At 42.4% G+C, this 23,921-nt stretch overlaps 1 protein-coding gene across 2 annotated transcripts in view; it reads right to left on the reverse strand.

The window, feature by feature from the left end:
• The window catches only part of LOC124867575 (nuclear receptor ROR-alpha A-like), a 109,532-nt gene that overhangs the window by 4,526 nt on the left and 81,085 nt on the right, over window positions 1-23,921 (reverse strand). For both annotated transcript variants that reach the window (XM_047364093.1, XM_047364094.1), the window contains 9 exons: window positions 13,607-13,692; window positions 9,228-9,369; window positions 7,143-7,393; window positions 6,872-7,061; window positions 2,746-2,867; window positions 2,221-2,353; window positions 1,087-1,194; window positions 660-770; window positions 454-566 (listed from right to left, as the gene is read on the reverse strand). In XM_047364093.1, the coding sequence (XP_047220049.1) occupies window positions 454-566; window positions 660-770; window positions 1,087-1,194; window positions 2,221-2,353; window positions 2,746-2,867; window positions 6,872-7,061; window positions 7,143-7,393; window positions 9,228-9,369; window positions 13,607-13,692 (1,256 nt within the window). The remainder of the gene's footprint in view (window positions 1-453; window positions 567-659; window positions 771-1,086; window positions 1,195-2,220; window positions 2,354-2,745; window positions 2,868-6,871; window positions 7,062-7,142; window positions 7,394-9,227; window positions 9,370-13,606; window positions 13,693-23,921) is intronic.

The following is a 23,921-nucleotide window of genomic DNA, read 5'->3' on the forward strand; positions in this document are numbered from 1 at the left end:
TCGAACATCCAGCCAGAAAGGTGCCAGGAGTTGGTTGATTGCTACAAAAAGCATGTGGCCGACATGACATAACTAAATATTAGATGGCTTGTTTGAATGTATTTGAGCCTGAATGGATAAGGTGGTACAAACCAACTATACATGTTGGGAAAAAACACTGAACACATAGCATTAAGCATGTTGCTGATTGTGTCTTTTAAAATGTTTTATTTTAACTAGATCTTACTTCATGTCTGATTATTTTGTTGGTTAATTGGGCACAGAGATAAATAACCAGACATTTCCTTGTTAAATTGGGTTTTAGAGTTGCAATTCATATATTTTCCACATGGGTGCAGCATAGTATCAGTTTCATATTGCATTCTGGGTTTTTCTTCTACTGCTTTGAATTATGATGAAGTGTACAATTAAAAATATTAATGTTGGGTACTCAATAAGCGCTCTTTTGAGTACCTTGTCCAGTACTCCATCGTCTCTGTGGTTCTTCTGCAGAACATGTTGCAGAGCCGACTCGGTCTTCTGCTGAAGCCTCTCCACCTGCAGCTTCTCCCGCAGCCATGACCGGTCTGCACAAACACACAAAGATAAGCCCATGCATAGGTATATCCAGCTGAAAAAGACTCTGCAGATACGTTTGTATGAAAAGTGAGAGTATGTACCTGCAGAGAACAGAACAAGCGCAGAGAAAAGTGCGATCTCTTCCTCTGTAAGGTGCAGGGAACACATGTTCTTAGCGAAGTCAAACACAGACGTGATCAAGTCATCGCAGCCTGGCGAAAACATACAGGAGAGAGCTGCTTAAACAGTCACTGGCCTACAGACATTCAGATGCTTTATTTTGATAAAACTGACTTCGATTTACATATTTCACTCTAGTTCGTATAAATATCTTAGTTTGCACTACTCCAATTCAGCCAATTATAAGTTGTCCTCTTTTAAATTCGCAGGGCAGCAAGCTGCACAGCTACAGCCAAGGGAATATGGGGAGTAAAATTATGGGTAAAATCACCACGAGTAAAACAAGTTTAAAAGAGGAAGAGATTTAAATAAATATGAGTTATAGTTGTTGTAAGATCCTCTACTCACCTAATGATTTGAAGGCGTCAGGACTTGCAAACTTCCCATCAAAGTAGACAGAATTGTTCTGGGAGTCAAAAATCCGACACATTCGTACAAAGATGACCTCTAAAGAACCTGCCAGGGAGAACATAAAGAGCCTAATTAAAGTCCGTGATGTCAGTCCCGTCTGACAAGAGGCTATTGGGGTAACAAAGATTTGTTAAACCTTGATGCAACGGCTTCACATGCAGAGAAAAGTTATGATTATTTCTCAGAATACTTGCTTTTAAACTTTATTTATTCAGAGTTTCTGTAACAGTTCACTAACAGTAGAACCTCAACACGCGCATGAGGTTCCTAGAGTCTCTAGAAGTAGAATGGGAGGCAGATCCTTTAGTAATCAGGCTCCTCTCCTGTGGAACCAGCTCCCAGTTTTAGTCCGTGAGGCAGACACCCTGTCTACTTTTAAGACTAGGCTTAAAACTTTCCTTTTTGATAAAGCTTATAGTTAGAGTGGGTTAGGTTATCCTGAACTATCTCTGTAGTTATGCTGCTATAGGCTTAGGCTCCTGGAGGACATAATGACCACTTTCACCCTCTTCGCTACATTATCATACTACTCTCCACTTCCAAATTATTTACAATTATTTCTTCTCTATGTTTTCTCTTTATATTGAGGCTACCCTTGGCCAAATGCTACTGATACCATTTATGTTCTCTGTGTTTCTTTCCCTTAGAAAGTACTCCTGGCCTGGAGCTTCCTTGTTTTTTATTTTTGTGATTCCTTCCTGTTTCAGGACTGCCAGCAGTTTGTGGCATGGCCGCTCTTACAGAGCTTGGTTCTGCTGGAGGTTTCCTCCAGTCCGAGCAACTTCTATGTGAGTACATGCTTGCTCAGGCAGATGAGTTCCACAATTGTCAGTTCATTGCAAACAGCCAGGTTTTCTTGGATAGATACCTTTTCACCAGCTGGCACTTGTCTGTATTTTATTCTAATTAGGAATGAATTGGACTGGATCCAACTGAAGCTGAATCAAACTATAAAGAATATGACTGTGTTGGGTTGAATGAAACTAATCTGAGTTCATTTTAGATAAAATTAGATCACTGGACCAGTTTGTCTTGTAATGTGGAGCTATTGAGTTAGAAGATGTTCCTCACCAGCTTTCAGCAGCACAATCTGGTCGTTCTGGCAGAGATCCATGAAGCCGTCGATACGCTTTGCGAACTCAACCACATACTGTATGGCGTCTGTGATCTTCACTGCACAAAGCTGCCACATCACCTCCTGTGGCTAAACGGAGCAGAACAGGGAGAGGTTTCAGAAAGTGACACATTAAGCTCAAAAAACAGCTTAAAATGGAACACTCCACTGAAATAGATAATAGGTGTTTAAGGTTGTTCAAGGGTATAAAAAAGGCTCCAGTGAAGGTGTTGATGTCTCCAGATCTACCTTGCATCAAAGGGAGACTGATAAAGACTGAGATAAAACCATGATCAAAAAACTTGGTGTCGATCCCAAACATGCTACATGAGGTTTCTTCATGAAATAATGCTCCAAGAGTCCAGAAGCACACAGGATGTATTGAGTACAACTCAACTTAAACTTTTTAAACTGATTCTTCTCTGTTCTGACTTTAAAGATGCAGCAGAAAATCTTTGTGTTCATCGATGGAGCAAACAGACCTTGTTCTGATACTTCTCCACCTCTTCCTGCAGGAGACTCTGCCAGCTCATCTCTTGCAGCTCCTCCCTCAGGTACTGACATGTCTCCAGGTGAGACTTGGAGATGATTTGAGCCAAGTGATCTGGAACAAAACGAGCACGGTTCAGAATTAGTCCGCTAGGTCGGACCTAAGCATTGTTGTGACTATGAATCTGAAAATATTATTTAATATAATACCTTAATATTTAATCAAATAATATTTGGGTCTGTTACGGATTGTCCTGTGAATACCAGCCCAGTAAGGCGATGGTATTAGGACAAAATAGAAAGGTGTGAGACGAGCTCTGACATTATTGAACAGCATAAACTCTGCACATATATGGAATGAATTCACACAATTTCTTAAAATACAAGAATTTATTAATAAAAATAAGTCAACTCAAAGTCAAACATATTTCAATCAACAAACTCTTTACTTTGTTAAAACAATTCAACTAAACTACCAATCAGAATTAAAGGCTTGAAACATTTCACTCTACGTGGCATGGATCTATATCTATATCTACTGTACATCTTTATTTGTATCTATAAGTTTTATTTTCTGAAATGAGTGACAAACATATTGAGCTTTTCAATTCTTTTAGCTGTACAGGTCCTTCTCAAAATATTAGCATATTGTGATAAAGTTCATTATTTTCTATAATGTCATGATGAAAATTTAACATTCATATATTTTAGATTCATTGCACACTAACTGAAATATTTCAGGTCTTTTATTGTCTTAATACGGATGATTTTGGCATACAGCTCATGAAAACCCAAAATTAGCATATCATTAAAAGGGTCTCTAAACGAGCTATGAACCTAATCATCTGAATCAACGAGTTAACTCTAAACACCTGCAAAAGATTCCTGAGGCCTTTAAAACTCCCAGCCTGGTTCATCACTCAAAACCCCAATCATGGGTAAGACTGCCGACCTGACTGCTGTCCAGAAGGCCACTATTGACACCCTCAAGCAAGAGGGTAAGACACAGAAAGACATTTCTGAATGAATAGGCTGTTCCCAGAGTGCTGTATCAAGGCACCTCAGTGGGAAGTCTGTGGGAAGGAAAAAGTGTGGCAGAAAACGCTGCACAACGAGAAGAGGTGACCGGACCCTGAGGAAGATTGTGGAGAAGGGCCGATTCCAGACCTTGGGGGACCTGCGGAAGCAGTGGACTGAGTCTGGAGTAGAAACATCCAGAGCCACCGTGCACAGGCGTGTGCAGGAAATGGGCTACAGGTGCCGCATTCCCCAGGTCAAGCCACTTTTGAACCAGAAACAGCGGCAGAAGCACCTGACCTGGGCTACAGAGAAGCAGCACTGGACTGTTGCTCAGTGGTCCAAAGTACTTTTTTCGGATGAAAGCAAATTCTGCATGTCATTCTGAAATCAAGGTTCCAGAGTCTGGAGGAAGACTGGGGAGAAGGAAATACCAAAATGCCAGAAGTCCAGTGTCAAGTACCCACAGTCAGTGATGGTCTGGGGTGCCGTGTCAGCTGCTGGTGTTGGTCCACTGTGTTTTATCAAGGGCAGGGTCAATGCAGCTAGCTATCAGGAGATTTTGGAGCACTTCATGCTTCCATCTGCTGAAAAGCTTTATGAAGATGAAGATTTCATTTTTCAGCACAACCTGGCACCTGCTCACAGTGCCAAAACCACTGGTAAATGGTTTACTGACCATGGTATCACTGTGCTCAATTGGCCTGCCAACTCTCCTGACCTGAACCCCATAGAGAATCTGTGGGATATTGTGAAGAGAACGTTGAGAGACTCAAGATCCAACACTCTGGATGAGCTAAAGGCCGCTATCGAAGCATCCTGGGCCTCCATAAGACCTCAGCAGTGCCACAGGCTGATTGCCTCCATGCCACGCCGCATTGAAGCAGTCATTTCTGCAAAAGGATTCCCGACCAAGTATTGAGTGCATAACTGTACATGATTATTTGAAGGTTGACGTTTTTTGTATTAAAAACACTTTTCTTTTATTGGTCGGATGAAATATGCTAATTTTGTGAGATAGGAATTTTGGGTTTTCATGAGCTGTATGCCAAAATCATCCGTATTAAGACAATAAAAGACCTGAAATATTTCAGTTAGTGTGCAATGAATCTAAAATATATGAATGTTAAATTTTCATCATGACATTATGGAAAATAATGAACTTTATCACAATATGCTAATATTTTGAGAAGGACCTGTATTTGTACTTCCTTTGTACTTGTGCAAAAGTGCCTGCTGCATGCCACCATTTCTAAATATTAACACAATATTTTTGATTGTTTTTTTCTCTCCAGAAACCAGGTTCCACCTGCTGACAAAAGCAGTTCTTTTTTTGGTCCAGCAGGTTTTTCTTCCAGTCAGTGGAAACAGAAAAAATTGGGGCTAAGCAACCATTAGTACCAGTTAGGAAAGGTTTGATAGAAAAAAATCCCGAACACTTATTAGCTTAAATTTGACACATTTCTGCATGATGTTCAGTATTTCCTTCATTCAGTTGATGAACAAATAAAACTTGATCTCGCGCTGTGTGGGAGAGTGAAAATGCAGCCAAAGTCCAAAGAAGACCCTCGACAGACCCTCAGTGTGTTTCAAGCTTAAAACCTTGAAAATCTTCGTAAAAAATAAAATCTGACATTTTTCATATTAAACATCCTTAATTCCTCTCAGCATCATTTTAGGCTTTAAACCACATTTTCATTCTGGGTGAAAATAGGAGCCTAAAAATGAAGTTTTTGCAGTTAATTCGATAAAAACAACCCTTTATCAGCAACAAAGTTAGTTCTTCGAGCTTCATAATGTTGCTTTTAATTAATGATAATAAACGACAGAGAGAGACTCCAAGCTTCAGCCAGATGATAATGGGTTGAATGGGTTTGTAAGTTTTGGGGGTTATCATGCAGTAAATCTCCTGGGAAAATAAAAAAAAGATAATTTCCCCAAACGAACGTCCAGCCACGTCCCAGTTGGTCCTAATTAACAGATAACTAATTACCACACAGAGATTTTAATGAGCTCTGAAGATGAGTTTCCAACCTCCTGCTATTTTAAACCACCTACTGTCTCTGTTTGCCCCACAGTCAGCATCTTTGCTCTTTTTTCCTTTCCTCTGTGACTTCTTATTCTGTCGCTTTTATTTTGCTTCTTTCTGCTTCGCCTCTTTCAGCAGATTTCCTCATCCTCTCTGTTTGTTTCCCCCTGTAGCTGCAGACAACCTTGCAGCACATTTTATAGATCTTTGTTTCTCCATTTCTCAGAGTGTCACACATGCAGCCTGGAATGGAGCCTGTTGTTTCAACAGTCTGATGATGGAGATCACAGTTGGAGCCCAACCTGAGACTCAGGCACATTCACACTGCAAGCAAACCAGGGTCCGGATAAACTGGGCCGAGACCGGCAGCTGTAACCATGCCAGGGTACTGTTCTCTGGACGGTTTAAGGGATGGATTTACATCGGCACCAGAAACCGGACTCTGGCAATGGTACAAAGCATACTAAAGGTCTGGTGTGAACGCACTGTTAAGAAGGACCACAGAGTCCGTCCATCCGTCTGTCCGCATCTTTTTCCTTGTCCACAATTGGGCTGAGGAGGTAACAGGTCCATAGGGCAAACCCAGACATCTGTCTACCCAGTAACACTCTGCAGGTCTATTTCGGCATTGAAAGGCATTCAAATAGCAGAATGGTTATACAAGAGCTTGATCTTTCCTTGGGTCTCCTCCAGGTTGGATCTGCTCATAAAATCTTCCAAAGGAGGTGTTCAGGAGGCAAACTGACTTCATTAATGTGGAGGAACAATCTGAGGTCCTGCAGAGCCCAGTCACCCTACAGACAATGCTCATTTCTGCTACTTGATCTTGTTTTCTCCATCATGACCCTTTTTGGTACAAAGTGATGGTGGCTGCATGCTGATTTATGGAGGTAACAATTGTTGAACTCATGAAGAAGATGATTTCAGCATGTGGTTGCCTTTTACAGCAACAAGTCTGCTGATGGCATGATTTATATGAAAGTAGGTGTATCCTGCATCTGATCACCCTGGCCATGACTGTATCATTTACTTGTTTCTGGAAGATTTTCTGAGATGATCTTGTTTAAACTCACCATGTTCAGCCACGGTGGGAGATGCCTCGCCGTTGCTGAAGGAACAGTATGGGAAGAACTCGTCACTGTGTCCGTAGTCGCTCAGCGGTTCTGGTTTGATTCCATTGAGATCCAGGCCGGACTGATCCGGAGACGGATGAATATCCAGGTAGAAACCCTCACATCCTCTGTCTGCTCCTCCAGACTCTGCCTGTTTATGGGTAACATAACTGATGTAGAAATGATTGGTTATCAAGTCATTTTGTAAGTGTTAAGAGTTAAAACTACAGACCTTGGATGTCAAAGATCCTCCGTCAGGTGAGGTCCTGTCCATGTAGCATCCCGGGTCATCTGAAAGCTCTGTGAGGCTCGTGGAGCACAGAGTGTACTGGGGGGACAGAGACTCTGCCTCATCAGGGCTGGGGCTGCCGATGCTGGGGGAGGTCCGAAGGGGATCCTGTTGCTGCTGCTGGAGCCGGTGCTTCTGAACCTCAGCGTATAAACTGTCCCGCTGCTTTTTAGACATCCGGCCGAACTTCACAGCTGTGATGGAGGAAGAGAGATAATAGGATAAGTAAACATTCACCATTATTACTACAATTACTGGAATATCTCTGTCAAAAACTCACAGAATTTTAAAATGATAAAAGATTTAAGTGGGACTGGCATTAGTTTATAGAATTAGGCATAAAATTTAAGATTACAGCTTTTATCAGTTAAAAAACTTCAATAAATCAGTAAAATATGATTGAAAAACCAAAAATGTATTTAGATAACATGCTCTGGGTTGATATACTACATCATTGTGTTAACATATCATTCATTTTAATGTGTCCTAATAATTCATAGATGCTTTTGACTTTGCTGACAAAAAGCAAAAGGAAAATGTTTAAAATTTAAATGATAAAGAGGTCAGAGGTTATGCAGTGATCGAGGTATGTTATTATGTGTTACTTTGCTTAATTATTTTTTGCAATCTGTGGAGACTAAAATCCTGTTTAAGTAATAGGATGTCATGCACCTTCAACAGTTCAACAGTGGAGTCTAAACATGAGTCTGAAGTTTTATTAAGAATAAATCCATTAGTAAGCAAAAAGCAAGATGGCGCCAACGATGGCAGCCTCGGAGCTTCGCTCTCTCTTTCTTTGCGTATTTTGTGTGTTTTTATGTTTTTCGAGCCACAGTACTGTGGTCTCATTCAGTAGAGAGGAACTTCTCAACATCAGAGAGTCCTCTCTTGGGATTTTTTCACCATCATTCATCGATCCGAGGTTCACTGAGCTCCTGGCAAGCGGAGCTGCAACACTTTATGGGATACTCAGCCGAAAGGGCCGGAGGGGGAAAGCGTGCTGGTAAAGCTCCGCCAAAGAGGACTTCGCACACCACTGCCTTCAATCCACCTGGCAAATGTCCGCTCTCTAAGCAACAAGATGGATGAGCTGCTTCTCCTCACCGGTAAAAACTCAGACCTCCGTGGATCAGCGGTTCTCTGCTTCACCGAGACATGGCTGAGTGAAGACATCCCGGACCGAGCACTGCTGATGCCGGACTTCCAGCTGTTCAGAGCGGATCGTAGCGTGGAGCTATCGGGGAAGAGGCGAGGAGGTGGAATCTGCTTTTATATAAATGAAGGTTGATGCAGAGACGTAAAAGTGCTGGAGAAACATGTAGTCCTGATCTGGAGTCATTTTCCATAATCTGTAAACCGTTTTATTCACTGAGAGAGTTTTCCTCGTTTATAATAATCAGCTCATATTTTCCACCTCATGGCTGAACTTCTGCTGCTGAAAAACATCTTGCTGATCTGATTACAGACATGGAGAAAAAATACACGAACTCTTTCATCATAATACTGGGAGATTTTAACAGAGCAAACCTCTCCAATGAACTCCCCAAATACAGACAGCATATTAAGTGTCCCACCAGAGATAAAAACACACTGGACCATTGTTACACAGCTTTAAAGGACTCATATCATGCTGTTACCAGGGCTGCTCTGGGTTTTTCAGATCATTATCTAATCCACCTCATCCCAACCTACAGACAGAGACTAAGAGCTTCCAAACCCAAGGTTCACACTGTTAAGAAGTGGACTGAGGAATCAAAGCAGATGCTACAGGCCTGCTTTGAATGCACAGACTGGACTGTTTTTGAAACTTCAGCCACTGACTTAAACCAACTAACTGATGTGGTGACATCATACATCAGTTTCTGTGAGGACATGTGTGTGCAGACCAAGACCTTTTGCACCTTTGGGAACAACAAGCCATGGTTTACTCCACACCTCAGGAATCTGCGCAGGGATACTGTATTTTGTTAAACAGATGAGAATGTGTTTGATGAGACTGTTTTGTGTGAGGTGGTGTGCCTGTCTCACCGTCTCTGGACATCCCGACAGCAAGGCATTTCTGCAGACGACAGTGCTGGCAGCGATTTCGGCTCGTTCGGTCGATCTGACAGTTTTTCTGCCGGGGGCATGAGTAGGTGGCGTTACTCTGCTGACTCCGCCTGAAGAAACCCTGACATTAAAGACAAGAAACTCAAGTTATAATTCAGTGAAGTGGTCAAGTCAAGTTTATTTATATAGCGCTTTTCAGCAACAAGGAACTCAAAGCGCTGCACATGGGGAAAAACATTACAATGATACAGAAAATCAAACACAGAATCAAATGACATTAATAATCCTTGGGGGTTTACTGGTTAGAGCTGGTTCTAATCCAATCTTTCTAATAGAGGTAATTAGCTCATTAAGTCCTCTGTGGTAAGAAATTCATGTTGTGTTTGAAGAAAAATTATAATATTAATCCTTGAGGTCACTGGTATAAAACAGTTTTAGTCCAAACTTTTTAAATACTAATAATGTTTAGATGTCAATGGAATGATATAGTTGTAATACAATCCTTTTAGGAAATCTAAAATTCTCTGGTCATTGGTGTAAAAACAGCTTTAGTCCAAATTTTCAAATACTAATAATATTTGGCTTTTGCTGGTAATCCTTCTGAGAAATCTGAAAATCTAATGAGAAGTAATGAAATCACATTTAGGTAGATGAGAAAAGAGGCCACATTAGGTAAGAAAAGGGGGGGAAAAAATTTATATTTCATACTTCATCCTTTACAGGATACAGTTTGAGATTGCAAAAAACCTCAGCACAAAGAAGCAACAAGTTTACGAAACAACATCATGCCGGGGATCCGGTGAAGGCGTTGTGAAGGGGTGCATATGTTTTTCTTGAGCATGTGTGTGTGTGCAAAGTAAGTCTCTGTCACAGAGGCCATTGTCCTTGATGATACGATGGAAGGATCATCAACCGGCCACAAAGTTCTGAGCAGGTCCACAGATGTCCTCAGGGAAGGGAGGGAGCAGAGCGTCATGTTTACATAACTTCCAGGAGAAGTTGAAGATAACCAGCCATCAAGGCCGTGCAGGGGAGCCAGATTCAGAAAAACAATAATTATTTGGGTTAAACTGACTCTTAATCTTCCGTCAGCCTTGAGAGTCTCGCTGGTTCTTCTCAAAGGCAAATCCAAACTGCCAAATTCCTGGTCTTTCGCCAGATCCGAGCGAACAACTTTCTCCAAGATTTATCCCATTTCACCCCTGAGTCCAGGAACCGCAACCTGCCTGCGATCCTGTAAGGATCACATCCAGTCTGCGATTCAGCTCACGTAACATCTCAGTCTGAGTGTTGATCGCTCTGAAGATCCCATCATACATGCCAGGCAGCCTTACAATGGCCAGAACAGCTGCTGACATTCTCCGAATTTCCTGATATGCCAGGTAACCGCTGACTCCAAAAAGCAGAAATCCTGATATGAAACATCCAATTATACAGGTCCTTCTCAAAAAATTAGCATATTGTGATAAAGTTCATTATTTTCCATAATGTCATGATGAAAATTTAACATTCATATATTTTAGATTCATTGCACACTAACTGAAATATTTCAGGTCTTTTATTGTCTTAATACGGATGATTTTGGCATACAGCTCATGAAAACCCAAAATTCCTATCTCACAAAATTAGCATATTTCATCCGACCAATAAAAGAAAAGTGTTTTTAATACAAAAAACGTCAACCTTCAAATAATCATGTACAGTTATGCACTCAATACTTGGTCGGGAATCCTTTTGCAGAAATGACTGCTTCAATGCGGCGTGGCATGGAGGCAATCAGCCTGTGGCACTGCTGAGGTCTTATGGAGGCCCAGGATGCTTCGATAGCGGCCTTTAGCTCATCCAGAGTGTTGGGTCTTGAGTCTCTCAACGTTCTCTTCACAATATCCCACAGATTCTCTATGGGGTTCAGGTCAGGAGAGTTGGCAGGCCAATTGAGCACAGTGATACCATGGTCAGTAAACCATTTACCAGTGGTTTTGGCACTGTGAGCAGGTGCCAGGTCGTGCTGAAAAATGAAATCTTCATCTCCATAAAGCTTTTCAGCAGATGGAAGCATGAAGTGCTCCAAAATCTCCTGATAGCTAGCTGCATTGACCCTGCCCTTGATAAAACACAGTGGACCAACACCAGCAGCTGACACGGCACCCCAGACCATCACTGACTGTGGGTACTTGACACTGGACTTCTGGCATTTTGGCATTTCCTTCTCCCCAGTCTTCCTCCAGACTCTGGCACCTTGATTTCCGAATGACATGCAGAATTTGCTTTCATCCGAAAAAAGTACTTTGGACCACTGAGCAACAGTCCAGTGCTGCTTCTCTGTAGCCCAGGACTGGGGAATGCGGCACCTGTAGCCCATTTCCTGCACACGCCTGTGCACAGTGGCTCTGGATGTTTCTACTCCAGACTCAGTCCACTGCTTCCGCAGGTCCCCCAAGGTCTGGAATCGGCCCTTCTCCACAATCTTCCTCAGGGTCCGGTCACCTCTTCTCGTTGTGCAGCGTTTTCTGCCACACTTTTTCCTTCCCACAGACTTCCCACTGAGGTGCCTTAATACAGCACTCTGGGAACAGCCTATTCGTTCAGAAATATCTTTCTGTGTCTTACCCTCTTGCTTGAGGGTGTCAATAGTGGCCTTCTGGACAGCAGTCAGGTCGGCAGTCTTACCCATGATTGGGGTTTTGAGTGATGAACCAGGCTGGGAGTTTTTAAGGCCTCAGGAATCTTTTGCAGGTGTTTAGAGTTAACTCGTTGATTCAGATGATTAGGTTCATAGCTCGTTTAGAGACCCTTTTAATGATATGCTAATTTTGTGAGATAGGAATTTTGGGTTTTCATGAGCTGTATGCCAAAATCATCCGTATTAAGACAATGAAAGACCTGAAATATTTCAGTTAGTGTGCAATGAATCTAAAATATATGAATGTTAAATTTTCATCATGACATTATAGAAAATAATGAACTTTATCACAATATGCTAATTTTTTGAGAAGGACCTGTATACACATCTTCGACATCCTTGACTGACTATATCGACAGACACACCATCCTCCACTTCTGCCAGGAGTCCATCGTGTATCCGGAGAAAAACGTCCCGTCTGGACAAGAGGGTTCCCCTTCACCCTGTCTTCTCCTCGAGAAAATGTTATTAATTTCATTGAGAGACCAGCTGAACAAATCCATAACTCAGAATTTTGGAAGATATGCAAAAAGAGGCTCCAAAAAGAAAGACAAGACACAGAGCTGAAGCAGGGCAGATATGGGAGGGTGCGAGAGACAGAGAAAGCGTCCTCCTCCACCGAAAGCAGAAAGAAAATAGGTCTTCAAACTTGACGAGATCTTTCTTTAGAACCAGACCCAAGCTTCAGCTGTTGTTGTAGAATCGTTTCTTTTATTTGATTCTGCAGATTTTAAGATCTTGAGGGGAAGGTCACAAAGACTTGCAGGATTAAACAATCTGGCTAAAATGGTTCTTTTAGGACACTAATCCTAATCTCCTGGATAAAAGACCTGACTTTAAAATTAACTGTATTTACTGTGTCTGTCTTCTTGTTGCATGATTTTAATGCCTAGAAACCTTGTATGAAAAGTACCAGAGCCAAAATATGGAAAATATATAAGCAAAAATCTAAAGTCTACAAAAATACCCCCAAAGAACTTTAGTTATTAGAAAATAGATCCTAGTAGATGATTATTTAAGCCGGTGATAATATGACTGGGTTTAGGGTTTGCTCTGAACATCATCCCTCTCTCGTGTAATCTCCTTAAGGTACCTGCTTGTTAATTGTGAGATGAGCCTCCAGCTGTCAGAGCATCAAGCATCAGAGCCAAGCATTGAGCTGAGGAGATGGCTTTCTGATCCAGTACCTTGCGACTGATGGTCCACATGAAACATGTTCCCTCTGATTCTGTTAATGCCTGAACTGCCAACAGTTCAACCATACTTATCCAGACTGAATCCTGCCAGACACTAAACAAATGTCAAGAATATCGCAAACTGGATCAACTAACTGGACTCATGGGCCGTTGCCCAGGGCTGCATTAGAAGAGGGAGACACTAGAGCAACAGTAAAAAGTGGCTGCAACCTGTCAGCGGATGGATGGATGGATGGATGGATGGATGGATGGATGGATGGATGATCTACCTTGTGCATCTGGACTAAAACAAAGGTCCCTGTGCATATCTATAATAGAACAAAGGGTTTGTTTGAATTTAATTGAGATATATTAAATTAGAATTAAATATTAAATAAAACAAGTAGATTGGAAAATTGTAAATAAGTGACTTGATGTCAGGAAAATGAGGAAGATATAGATCCAAAGGTTTAGGAACATATAGAGACGGTGGAGCTTACCTTACAGCCCTCGCAGGTAATCACACCATAGTGGATCCCTGAGGATTTATCTCCACAGATCTTACAGGGGATGATTTCAATCTGAGCTGCAGGAGGGAAATACAGACAAGGTCAAAGATCTCAGAAAGAGCCACATGGATGAAGAAGCTGCCGAACAGTGCGTAGTCGAATCCAGAACACATCAGCTTTGTTCTTATCACTGCATCATAAGATTATTTGTACAATGATCCAACTCATGACAGAGGCAGGCTCTTATTTTGAAGTGCATCTCCAGCATTCTGCAGCTTGTTTAAACTTTTGATGGCATTTCTGCTACAAAGTATTGCTGAGTTCCCACTCGTTTTGTTCAAATCATACTGTTGTCTATGGAGTAAAGTCACTGCACACTATTTTCAACTGCACCACAAGTTTTAAAGTATTTTTATATGAGAAATGGAGCAATAAGAAGTATGAAAATTCTGTAAACATCGTTAAGGCCATAATTTTGCGATAAAGGACCCAAACGTTTTTATAGAAACTGTTGGATATTATCTGTCAGACAGCTCAAAGCCAACCTGACCGAGTGTATTTATACTCACAGAGGCTCTTAGATGCTATATTAAGCAGAGGGACATTATGTAAGAGTGCCGCCACATTAACACAACACAGAGACGTTTTTATCCACTGACAACAGACAAGCTGGAAACTGTTCATCTGACAAATCAAACACTCCTTTTTAGCCTGACTTTAAATTTCTTCCAGGATCAGAGAAAACTTGTATGCTTGCTTTAAAATACGAGGATCAAATAAATTCATTTCGGACTGAAAGATCAACATGCTGCCTGTAAAAAGATAAAATAAGTTCCCTGCAATTACATTAGAAATGCTACTGTGCCCTCCTTCCCTTTCTTTTGAGTTCAGACTGCTGCAGTGGGCTGGTACTTGCCCGACTGTTTGGGGGCTCTGGGGGGTCTCTCCTGCTTGGTTTCTCTATGCAGGGCGCTCTTGCTACAGGTGGGGTTCCGGGGGTTGGGTTGCCAGAATGCCCTAAGTCTCTCCCTGTGTTTTTTAGCCTGGGGTCTCTTGACACTGCGTTTCGCTGAAGACCTACAACTGTGTCGACTCTCCTGCTTGGTGCAGGTTGACTTGGTTCTGGGCTTAGACTGCCCTCTGGGAAGTGGCAGCAGCTCCACGTTCGGTGCCTGCATGACTCCCTGTCCCTTATCTGCCTAGGGGCTCCTGAACCTCTGCATCGCTGATGACCTACCTTTGTGTTGAGTGTATGGTACTCCAAGGTGGTGTCCTATGTTATATGCTCTTGGGTGCTGAATATTGCAGCAACTGTGCAACTCCAGTTGATAAATTCAACCACACACTCCCATTCAACATATCTATCTATCTATCCATCCATCCATCCATCCATCCATCCATCCGTCCGTCCCTTTGTTGTGTATTTTTTATATTTGTATTTAAAACTTGACAACTATAGATGACTTTTGTTTTATTTAAAATGGGTAAAAATGGAGAGCAAACGCTTAAAATTTTGTTTAGAAATCCAAAAATAATTTCAAGGTGATGTGGTCTCCATAAGAGACCCACTGCAACTGATCCAGCCTTGGCAGAGCACCACCTGGTGTTATTTGGATGAGATCTGGGATTAGACTGAGACCGACTGAATCCACAGAGAAGCAGCAGCAGGATGATGCTGGTGCTCTGAGATAAATTGTAAAAAGGTAAAAAATATGTCTGGACTCCTTCAACAGAATTTTGGAAACCACACACCAAACTTGGACAGAAAACCTCAAACCTACACACCGATGAACCCTGGTGAAGCCTCAGACACTGAGGCCTGCCTGCTGCAGTCTCCTCTCTGCTGTAATTAGCTCTCTGAATGTTAATCCCGCCTGAATTCAGCATTTCAACATCAAAGCAGATGTTGAACAAAGCCTCTGCCTAAAATTAGAGCTGATGTGGGAGCAGCAGATATTTATACGTTCAGCTGCAGACCTCTGTTTGGGTTCTGACATCCAGCAGCCTTCCCCTCGGACAGAGCCGAGAAGCCTTGAAGGCCACGCTGTTTTCTCTGTTCTGGCAGATAACAAAACATTCGAAGAGGAAGAAGAGTCTAACTGATAAGAGGAAGAGAGGCTGAGGGTAACCTTGGGTTAAATTGGGTTTCATAAAAAATAATACATGTTTATTGGCATTTTAATACCGATTTAAAAGGCCCATATAAAGTCAAGTCAGACTCAATTTATTTATTAGTTACAGCTTACATTTATTTCTGCCAATCTTTGATAGGAAAACTATAATCTCTATCCATGTATGGTATTTTTGGCAGATTTTGGTCTAAATTAAAAATAAAAAAATCCAAATAAAGGCTAAACTACAGTGAAATCACCATAACGGGATTAAACGACTACAAGCCTGTCTGTCATTTAATCCTTTGAGTGTCTGGTGTTGAAGCACCTGAAGGACATCATAGATGCTGCTGGACCTCCTGCAGTTTGCCTACCAGGAAAACAGGTCGGTAGATGATGCAGTCAACTTGGGACTACACTTCATGCTGCAACACCTCAACCACCCAGGGATGTACGCCATGATCCTGTTTGTGGACTTCAGCTTCAACACTATCAACCCAGACATCCTCCACCAGAAGGTCATCCAGTTGAAAGTCCCGGCCTCCCCCTGTCAGTGGATCACCAGCTTCCTGACTGTCTGACAACGCAAGACTGGGAAGCATCTTCTCCTGCAAAAGAACCATCAGCACCGGCACCCCCAGGGGTGTGTTCTCTCTCCTCTTCTCCCTCTACACAAATGACTGGACCTCAGCGGACCCGTCTGTGAAACTCCTGAAGCTTGCAGATGACACCAATGGTCTGATCCATAATAGTGACAAGTCTTCACACAGACAGAAGGTGAAACAGCTGCTCCACTGGTGTGGTCAGAACCACCTTGAGCTTAACCCACTCAAGATTGTGGAGATAACGGTGGACCTCCGGAGAACAGCCCCTAATTGCCTCCACTCACCACCCTCAACAACACTGTGTCTACTGTGGATCTCTTCTGGTTCCTAGGAACTCACACAAACACAATGTTCAGAAGAAGTCCCAGCAGAGACTGCACAGAGACTGGTGGTTCCTAGAGTCTCTAGAAGTAGAATGGGAGGCAGATCCTTTAGTTATCAGGCTCCTCTCTTGTGGAACCAGCTCCCAGTTTTAGTCCATGAGGCAGACACCCTGTCTACTTTTAAGGCTAGGCTTAAAACTTTCCTTTTTGATAAAGCTTATAGTTAGAGTGGCTTAGTTTATCCTGAGCTATCTTCCTTATTTTTTACCTCTGTCTTCCTCCCTTCTTGTTGGATGGAGTAAGGGGGAGTCAGATTTAGCCTAAACCAGCTCAGTTTTGGTTGAGGTGCAAACACACCCTCCATTTCTGCTACCTGTATGACCCCTTCTCTTTTCCAATGGTTATAATCAGTCTGACAGAGAGAGGTATCCCAATCCTTGTGGTTTTTAGTAGAACAATGACCATCAGTGGGCTCTAGATGGACAAATTTTATCAGTTTATTATTTTACTTAGTACTCCTACACGTGGCCCATTCTGGGGTGGCCGGGCTCTGGCACTCGGTGGTTTGGTCTGGCCTCCCCGCCGGCCCCGTGCCGTTCCGGACCCTTTGTGGGGTTCCTTGAGACGACATTGTTGTAAATAAGCGCTATATAAATAAATAAACTGAACTGAAACTATCTCTGTAGTTATGCTGCTATAGGCTTAGGCTGCTGGAGGACATAATGACCACTTTCACCCTCTTCGCTACATTCTCATACTACTCTCCAATTGTGCATTATTTGCTGTTATTTCAGCTTTTAACTTTGTTCTCTCTTTTCTCTTCCTAGAAGCTACACCTGGCCTGACTCTGTGTCTACCTGTGACACCTTTCTGGAGAGGGGCATCATCCAAGCTCCTGCTGGCAACAACTTAATGCTCACCTTCTACCGATGATCCACATGGTCCTGTCTTTCAGTGTTTAACCCTTTCTCTCTCCTAGACATGGCTACTGACTGAGCTTCTACTGTGACTAGCTCTATGTGCTCTCTTTCAGACTCTAACCTTGAAAACTGGCTCAGAGTTTATCTGTTCTTTCTTTCTAGATGAAACGACTAAAGGAGCTACATCCATTAACATTTACTTTTCCTTCCCATAGAAAGTACTCCTGGATCAGTGCTTCTCCGGATGCAATCTGCTGGGTTTCCTTAGACAGAAAAACTTTTTATCCAATTTGAATAAATAACTGAATCTGACTGAACTGTTCAATGATTAGGATTAATTGGAATGTATGAACCTGACTTTAGTGAAGTGCCTTGAGACAACATGTACTGTGAATTGGCGCTATATAAATAAACTGAATTGAATTGAAATTCCTGCAGCAAATCAGGAAGAACCTTATTTCACTGGAGCTGCTGGTCATCTTCTACATGGCCATGATTCATTCTGTCCTGAATGATGGCCTGTATTCGTCGCTAACTCTGTGGTTTGGCTCATCCCCAAACCAGGACAGGTCAAGACAGTAACAAACAATTACAGGTCCTTCTCAAAATATTAGCATATTGTGATAAAGTTCATTATTTTCCATAATGTCATGATGAAAATTTAACATTCATATATTTTAGATTCATTGCACACTAACTGAAATATTTCAGATCTTTTATTGTCTTAATACGGATGATTTTGGCATACAGCTCATGAAAACCCAAAATTCCTATCTCACAAAATTAGCATATTTCATCCGACCAATAAAAGAAAAGTGTTTTTAATACAAAAAACGTCAACCTTCAAATAATCATGTACAATTATGCACTCAATACTTGGTCGGGAATCCTTTTGCAGAAATGACTGCTTCAATGCGGCGTGGCATGGAGGCAATCAGCCTGTGGCACTGCTGAGGTCTTATGGAGACCCAGGATGCTTCGATAGTGGCCTTTAGCTCATCCAGAGTGTTGGGTCTTGAGTCTCTCAACGTTCTCTTCACAATATCCCACAGATTCTCTATGGGGTTCAGGTCAGGAGAGTTGGCAGGCCAATTGAGCACAGTGATACCATGGTCAGTAAACCATTTACCAGTGGTTTTGGCACTGTGAGCAGGTGCCAGGTCGTGCTGAAAAATGAAATCTTCATCTCCATAAAGCTTTTCAGCAGATGGAAGCATGAAGTGCTCCAAAATCTCCTGATAGCTAGCTGCATTGACCCTGCCCTTGATAAAACACAGTGGACCAACACCAGCAGCTGACACGGCACCCCAGACCATCACTGACTGTGGGTACTTGACACTGGACTTCTGGCATTTTGGCATTTCCTTCTCCCCAGTCTTCCTCCAGACTCTGGCACCTTGATTTCCGAATGACATGCAGAATTTGCTTTCATCCGAAAAAAGTACTTTGAACCACTGAGCAACAGTCCAGTGCTGCTTCTCTGTAGTCCAGGTCAGGCGCTTCTGCCGCTGTTTCTGGTTCAAAAGTGGCTTGACCTGGGGAATGCGGCACCTGTAGCCCATTTCCTGCACACGCCTGTGCACGGTGGCTCTGGATGTTTCTACTCTAGACTCAGTCCACTGCTTCCGCAGGTACCCCAAGGTCTGGAATCGGCCCTTCTCCACAATCTTCCTCAGGGTCCGGTCACCTCTTCTCGTTGTGCAGCGTTTTCTGCCACACTTTTTCCTTCCCACAGACTTCCCACTGAGGTGCCTTGATACAGCACTCTGGGAACAGCCTATTCGTTCAGAAATGTCTTTCTGTGTCTTACCCTCTTGCTTGAGGGTGTCAATAGTGGCCTTCTGGACAGCAGTCAGGTCGGCAGTCTTACCCATGATTGGGGTTTTGAGTGATGAACCAGGCTGGGAGTTTTAAAGGCCTCAGGAATCTTTTGCAGGTGTTTAGAGTTAACTTGTTGATTCAGATGATTAGGTTCATAGCTCGTTTAGAGACCCTTTTAATGATATGCTAATTTTGTGAGATAGGAATTTTGGGTTTTCATGAGCTGTATGCCAAAATCATCCGTATTAAGACAATAAAAGACCTGAAATATTTCAGTTAGTGTGCAATGAATCTAAAATATATGAATGTTAAATTTTCATCATGACATTATGGAAAATAATGAACTTTATCACAATATGCTAATATTTTGAGAAGGGACCTGTAGGTCTTCAGAGAGGATCACCAGAGCTGACCGTCCCTCCATCCAGAACTTGAATGGGTCAAGGGTCAGGAAAAGGGCAGCTAACATCTCTGCAGACACATTATTACTTTTACTTTGTGGGTTGTCATTCATACTTTGCAACCTCTTTTAGATTACCTCTGATAAATTACATTAAGTATACGTTACCAGGTATCACCACTTGGTTCCTTAAAAAAGCCCACATTGTGTTTAAACAGCATCACACCAGGTGGGTGAGGGTTTAACATTCTAGCCCCGTGGCTCCGGTCTCAAAATGTCTATCTATCTATTTATTTATAAATGATGTAGCTCATTTAGAAAGAACGATGTAACGCCGCACTCTTCTTCCTCTCTGGTGAGCGTTAACATGACTCAATCTGAAGAGAAACTCGTTTTAATGACTCGTCAGCCGTCAGAGCTGCATCCATCAACCAAACTAAAGACTTTCATGTTCTCCTCTCAACTCTGTAGCGAAAACACTCGTCAAACAGCAGAGCATGCAGAGCCGCTGTGTGACTGAATCCCTTTGAGCTCAGGGTTGCTGGACCTTTAAGCAGGCTCGCTCTCGTTTTCATCATTTCTCCTTTCAGATGAAGCAGTGATCCTTCTCATCATGTCTTCCCAGGCTGTGTACTGTAGCAATGAGAGGAGATCTAAGATGGAGTAAGACTGTAACAAGGTCATATGTTTAGGAGAAAATTCTTTACTCATTTATGCCAACTATAACAAGATAAATCACTTTCTGAGTTTAATCTCCAGACTACATAGGCTGACTAAGATCTTCTCCTGTTCATAGTTCAGCAGTGCAAAAGGAGCAGAAAGGGCTATTCTTTCCATCAAATGCAACAACAGACTCTAATCCACATTTCTGAATCCCAGATCCCTTTTTGAATGCAACAAAAGGCCCCAGCTCCAACTAAGGGACTGACTGTGCTGCTTACAGGCAGCTGTGGTCGACCCTAACCTCCTGCAGCCAACAGGCCCAGCCCTTTAATCTATTTTTTCCCCGTGTTAAAGCCAGTTTCAGTGAGGATCTTCCAACGGCAGACATATGGCGACACACATGGTGCTGCAATGCAGCCAGTCAGCAGACGAAGCAGCAGCTTGTTCATCAGTTACAGTTGGTAAATTGATTGGTCACCTCTACTGCAGACTGGGACAGTGTTCTGCAGCCTGAATCTATGCTAGTAGAATTGACTCATAAAATCTTGTTACACAGAATTTATTATGACTGTGGACTGAAATGCTTTTGCGATTTTTCACTAAGTGAAAATCTTTTCTATGCCAGTAATGGAAGTGTCCGTGAAACGTTATTCTGTCTGCACCATGTTCTACCAAACTGTTTAAAAGGGGCAGCAGTCAGAAAAAGATATCTAATGATTAATGGTCTTTATGAGCTATTGGCAGATGGTTTTATCCCTGGATGTCAGGGAGGACATGTCTGCACGTCTTACGTGAATGCTTAAACTGCAGGGTTTCCGCTACATGTAATTGATCGGCAAAATACCTCCTTCACACTTCCAAGTTTTTTTTATTTATATATATATATATATATATAAAACCATAATCAGAGAGTTTAAATATTATGAAACCTTAAAATTGACTTTATTTTAAAAAACCAACACCGCTGGCTCCTTCCTGCCTGGGAAGCTGCCATAGTTGTTTGTAGGGAGGTGAAAGAATACAACATCCTCCGTTCTTGCTCTGTTCCGTTCCGACCGACGGAGCAACTCTGTTGTTATGTTAATTAATGGTTCCACATTCTCCGTGACTACTCCGAACGTCACCGTCGACGGACATGCTCTCCGTAGTTTTCTGCCAAATTACGGAACAACTCTAATTTTCTATTCCATTCTGGTCCGTCTTGCTCCGGCCGGGTCAACCAATGTACCTCTCTCGCGCATGCTTCCTTCGGGCTCCAAGGAACTTGGAGTGGACATTTGTTGCATTTGAATGACAATGATGTAGTTAATTAATATAACTTTTACTTTAATGCATAATGTTTCAGATACATTTTGAACAGCACGACGTACACCTCCCCCCTCCCACTCCGCAGCCCACCGCCATGATTTTAAAAAATCCTAGAGGAAGCACTGGACTGTGTAAAAAGCTAAAATCACTCAATATTTTTTCTGAAATTCATTTAAATTCTTGTTTGTGTTCCAGAAAAGCATGTAATTCTAGATTGGAAACTCTTGGTCCTATAACCTTGTCTGCAAAGTCTTATGCAGCAAAAACAAGTCTCAGGCTGTGCCAAAAGCCAAGAAATAAAAATGTGTTCTTAGAAGAGTTGGACAAGATGGGCGCGTCTAATATGCAAAGGGAGGTCATTCCATAAACTGGGAGCAGCAGCACTGAAGGCTCTGTCCCCTCTGAGCCTCCTGTGAGACCTCGACACCTCCAGCAGCATATGATCAGCTTACCGGAGGCAACTAGCACGAGAATATGGGTGAAGCAGCTCAGTGAGGTAAGATGGGTTAAGACCATGTAAATCTTTAAAAACAAATAGGAGACTCTTAAAATTAACTCTAAAATGCACAGGCAGCTAGTGGCCGGAAGCCAGAGTGGGGGTAATGTGCTCCCTCTTACCAACTCCAGTTAGACGCCTAGCAGCAGCTTTCTGGACCGACCGGAGAGGGGGGACTCCAAGGTAGAGGGCATCACAGTTATCAAGTTGAAATCTAACTGGACCATGACAACAGTAGTGGTTCAACTGAGGGGGCTTCTATTTTAGGTGTTATATACACCTGACTGTCATCAACGTAGCAATGAAAAAATATCCCATGCTTCCTGAGTATTGAACTCAAAGGGAGCCGATAAAAAGCAGGGGACCTAAGAGTCCTGTGGAACCCCATGAGGTAGAGGAAGAGAGAATGACCCACTTGGTTCTGTAGTTGAGATGATAAAATACTGTCATCCACTATGTCAAAGATCTGTCCCCACATCTGCAGGTTGTACAGAACGCTGCTGTCAGACATCTGACCAAATCACCAAAACTTCCTCATGTCACACCACTATCATCCAGATCCACTGGCTCCCTTCCAGTCCAGAGAACACTTCAAGATTTATGTTCTCACTTATAGAGCTTGGAATGGTCAAGCACAGTCATTCATCTCAGACCTTTTATGTCATTACTATTGATTTGTGTCCAGATTGGGATTTTATTAACACACACATGGCTTCACCTGTATTTGAAAAACCTCCCAAACTCCTGAAGTTGTGGTACTTGCAGATGATTAATCAATGCATTTAATCAGGCAGCACCTGGCTGCTACTTCCCCTCTTAAATCTTGTGAAAGCAACAAGGTTATTCATATTATTTTATGGCAGTATGGACACTTTATGGAAACCTTTATCCAAGGACTTGCAGGCACGTGAGCCCATAAACAGCTATTGTTGCACTGCAGCAGCTTAAAGCAGGCCTTTCATTCTGCATCTAAAATGATGATACCCAAGCTGCAGATGAACATGTGAACTTTAAAAACTGTTCTCCGAGGACACTGCACTCAGATACTTCAGCAGAAAGTCTAATTAACAGGATAGTGGCGCTAAGCGGAGCCTAATGAGCAGGAAGAACTTCACGACAGCCACCACTGTTCACTCCAAAAATGCTAAAGCTCAGGCAAAACGATTTCCTGACGGATAAATTACCTCCAACTGAGCTCTAAAGAAATAATAATGTTCCTCAAAGCCCAGATCAAAGAGGGCTGCAGAGATGGTGCCTAGCATTTGAAGCATGTCAAGGTTTCCTTGCACCAACAAAAACAGTCTCCTGCTTTATCTCCTGCTGCAGCTGAAGTCTTCCTTTAGTTTCTGAATCCTTTCTTACGACTGCAGAACATTTCCTCCAAAACAAAAAGCTGCTGCAAACAGAAGATGGAGGTCAGTAAATAGAGGGAGCACTTGAACACACCTCAAGCAAACTGGATTAATTAATAAAGAGGCTTAAGAAATGAGTACATATGAACCAAAGCCCACAGAGGCCATAAATAATTCCTGGATGACTGTATCAATTTATATGAGGGAGCAAATAAATCCTGAATAACAACAGCGGGTGACCAGTTGTAAAGGGATGTGGATAAATCCTGAAAAAGATCAGTTGTCCTGCAGGTTTTTAGGCAATATC

This window comes from Girardinichthys multiradiatus, chromosome 4, assembly GCF_021462225.1.
Source record: "Girardinichthys multiradiatus isolate DD_20200921_A chromosome 4, DD_fGirMul_XY1, whole genome shotgun sequence".
In the NCBI taxonomy this organism is placed as follows: domain Eukaryota; kingdom Metazoa; phylum Chordata; class Actinopteri; order Cyprinodontiformes; family Goodeidae; genus Girardinichthys; species Girardinichthys multiradiatus.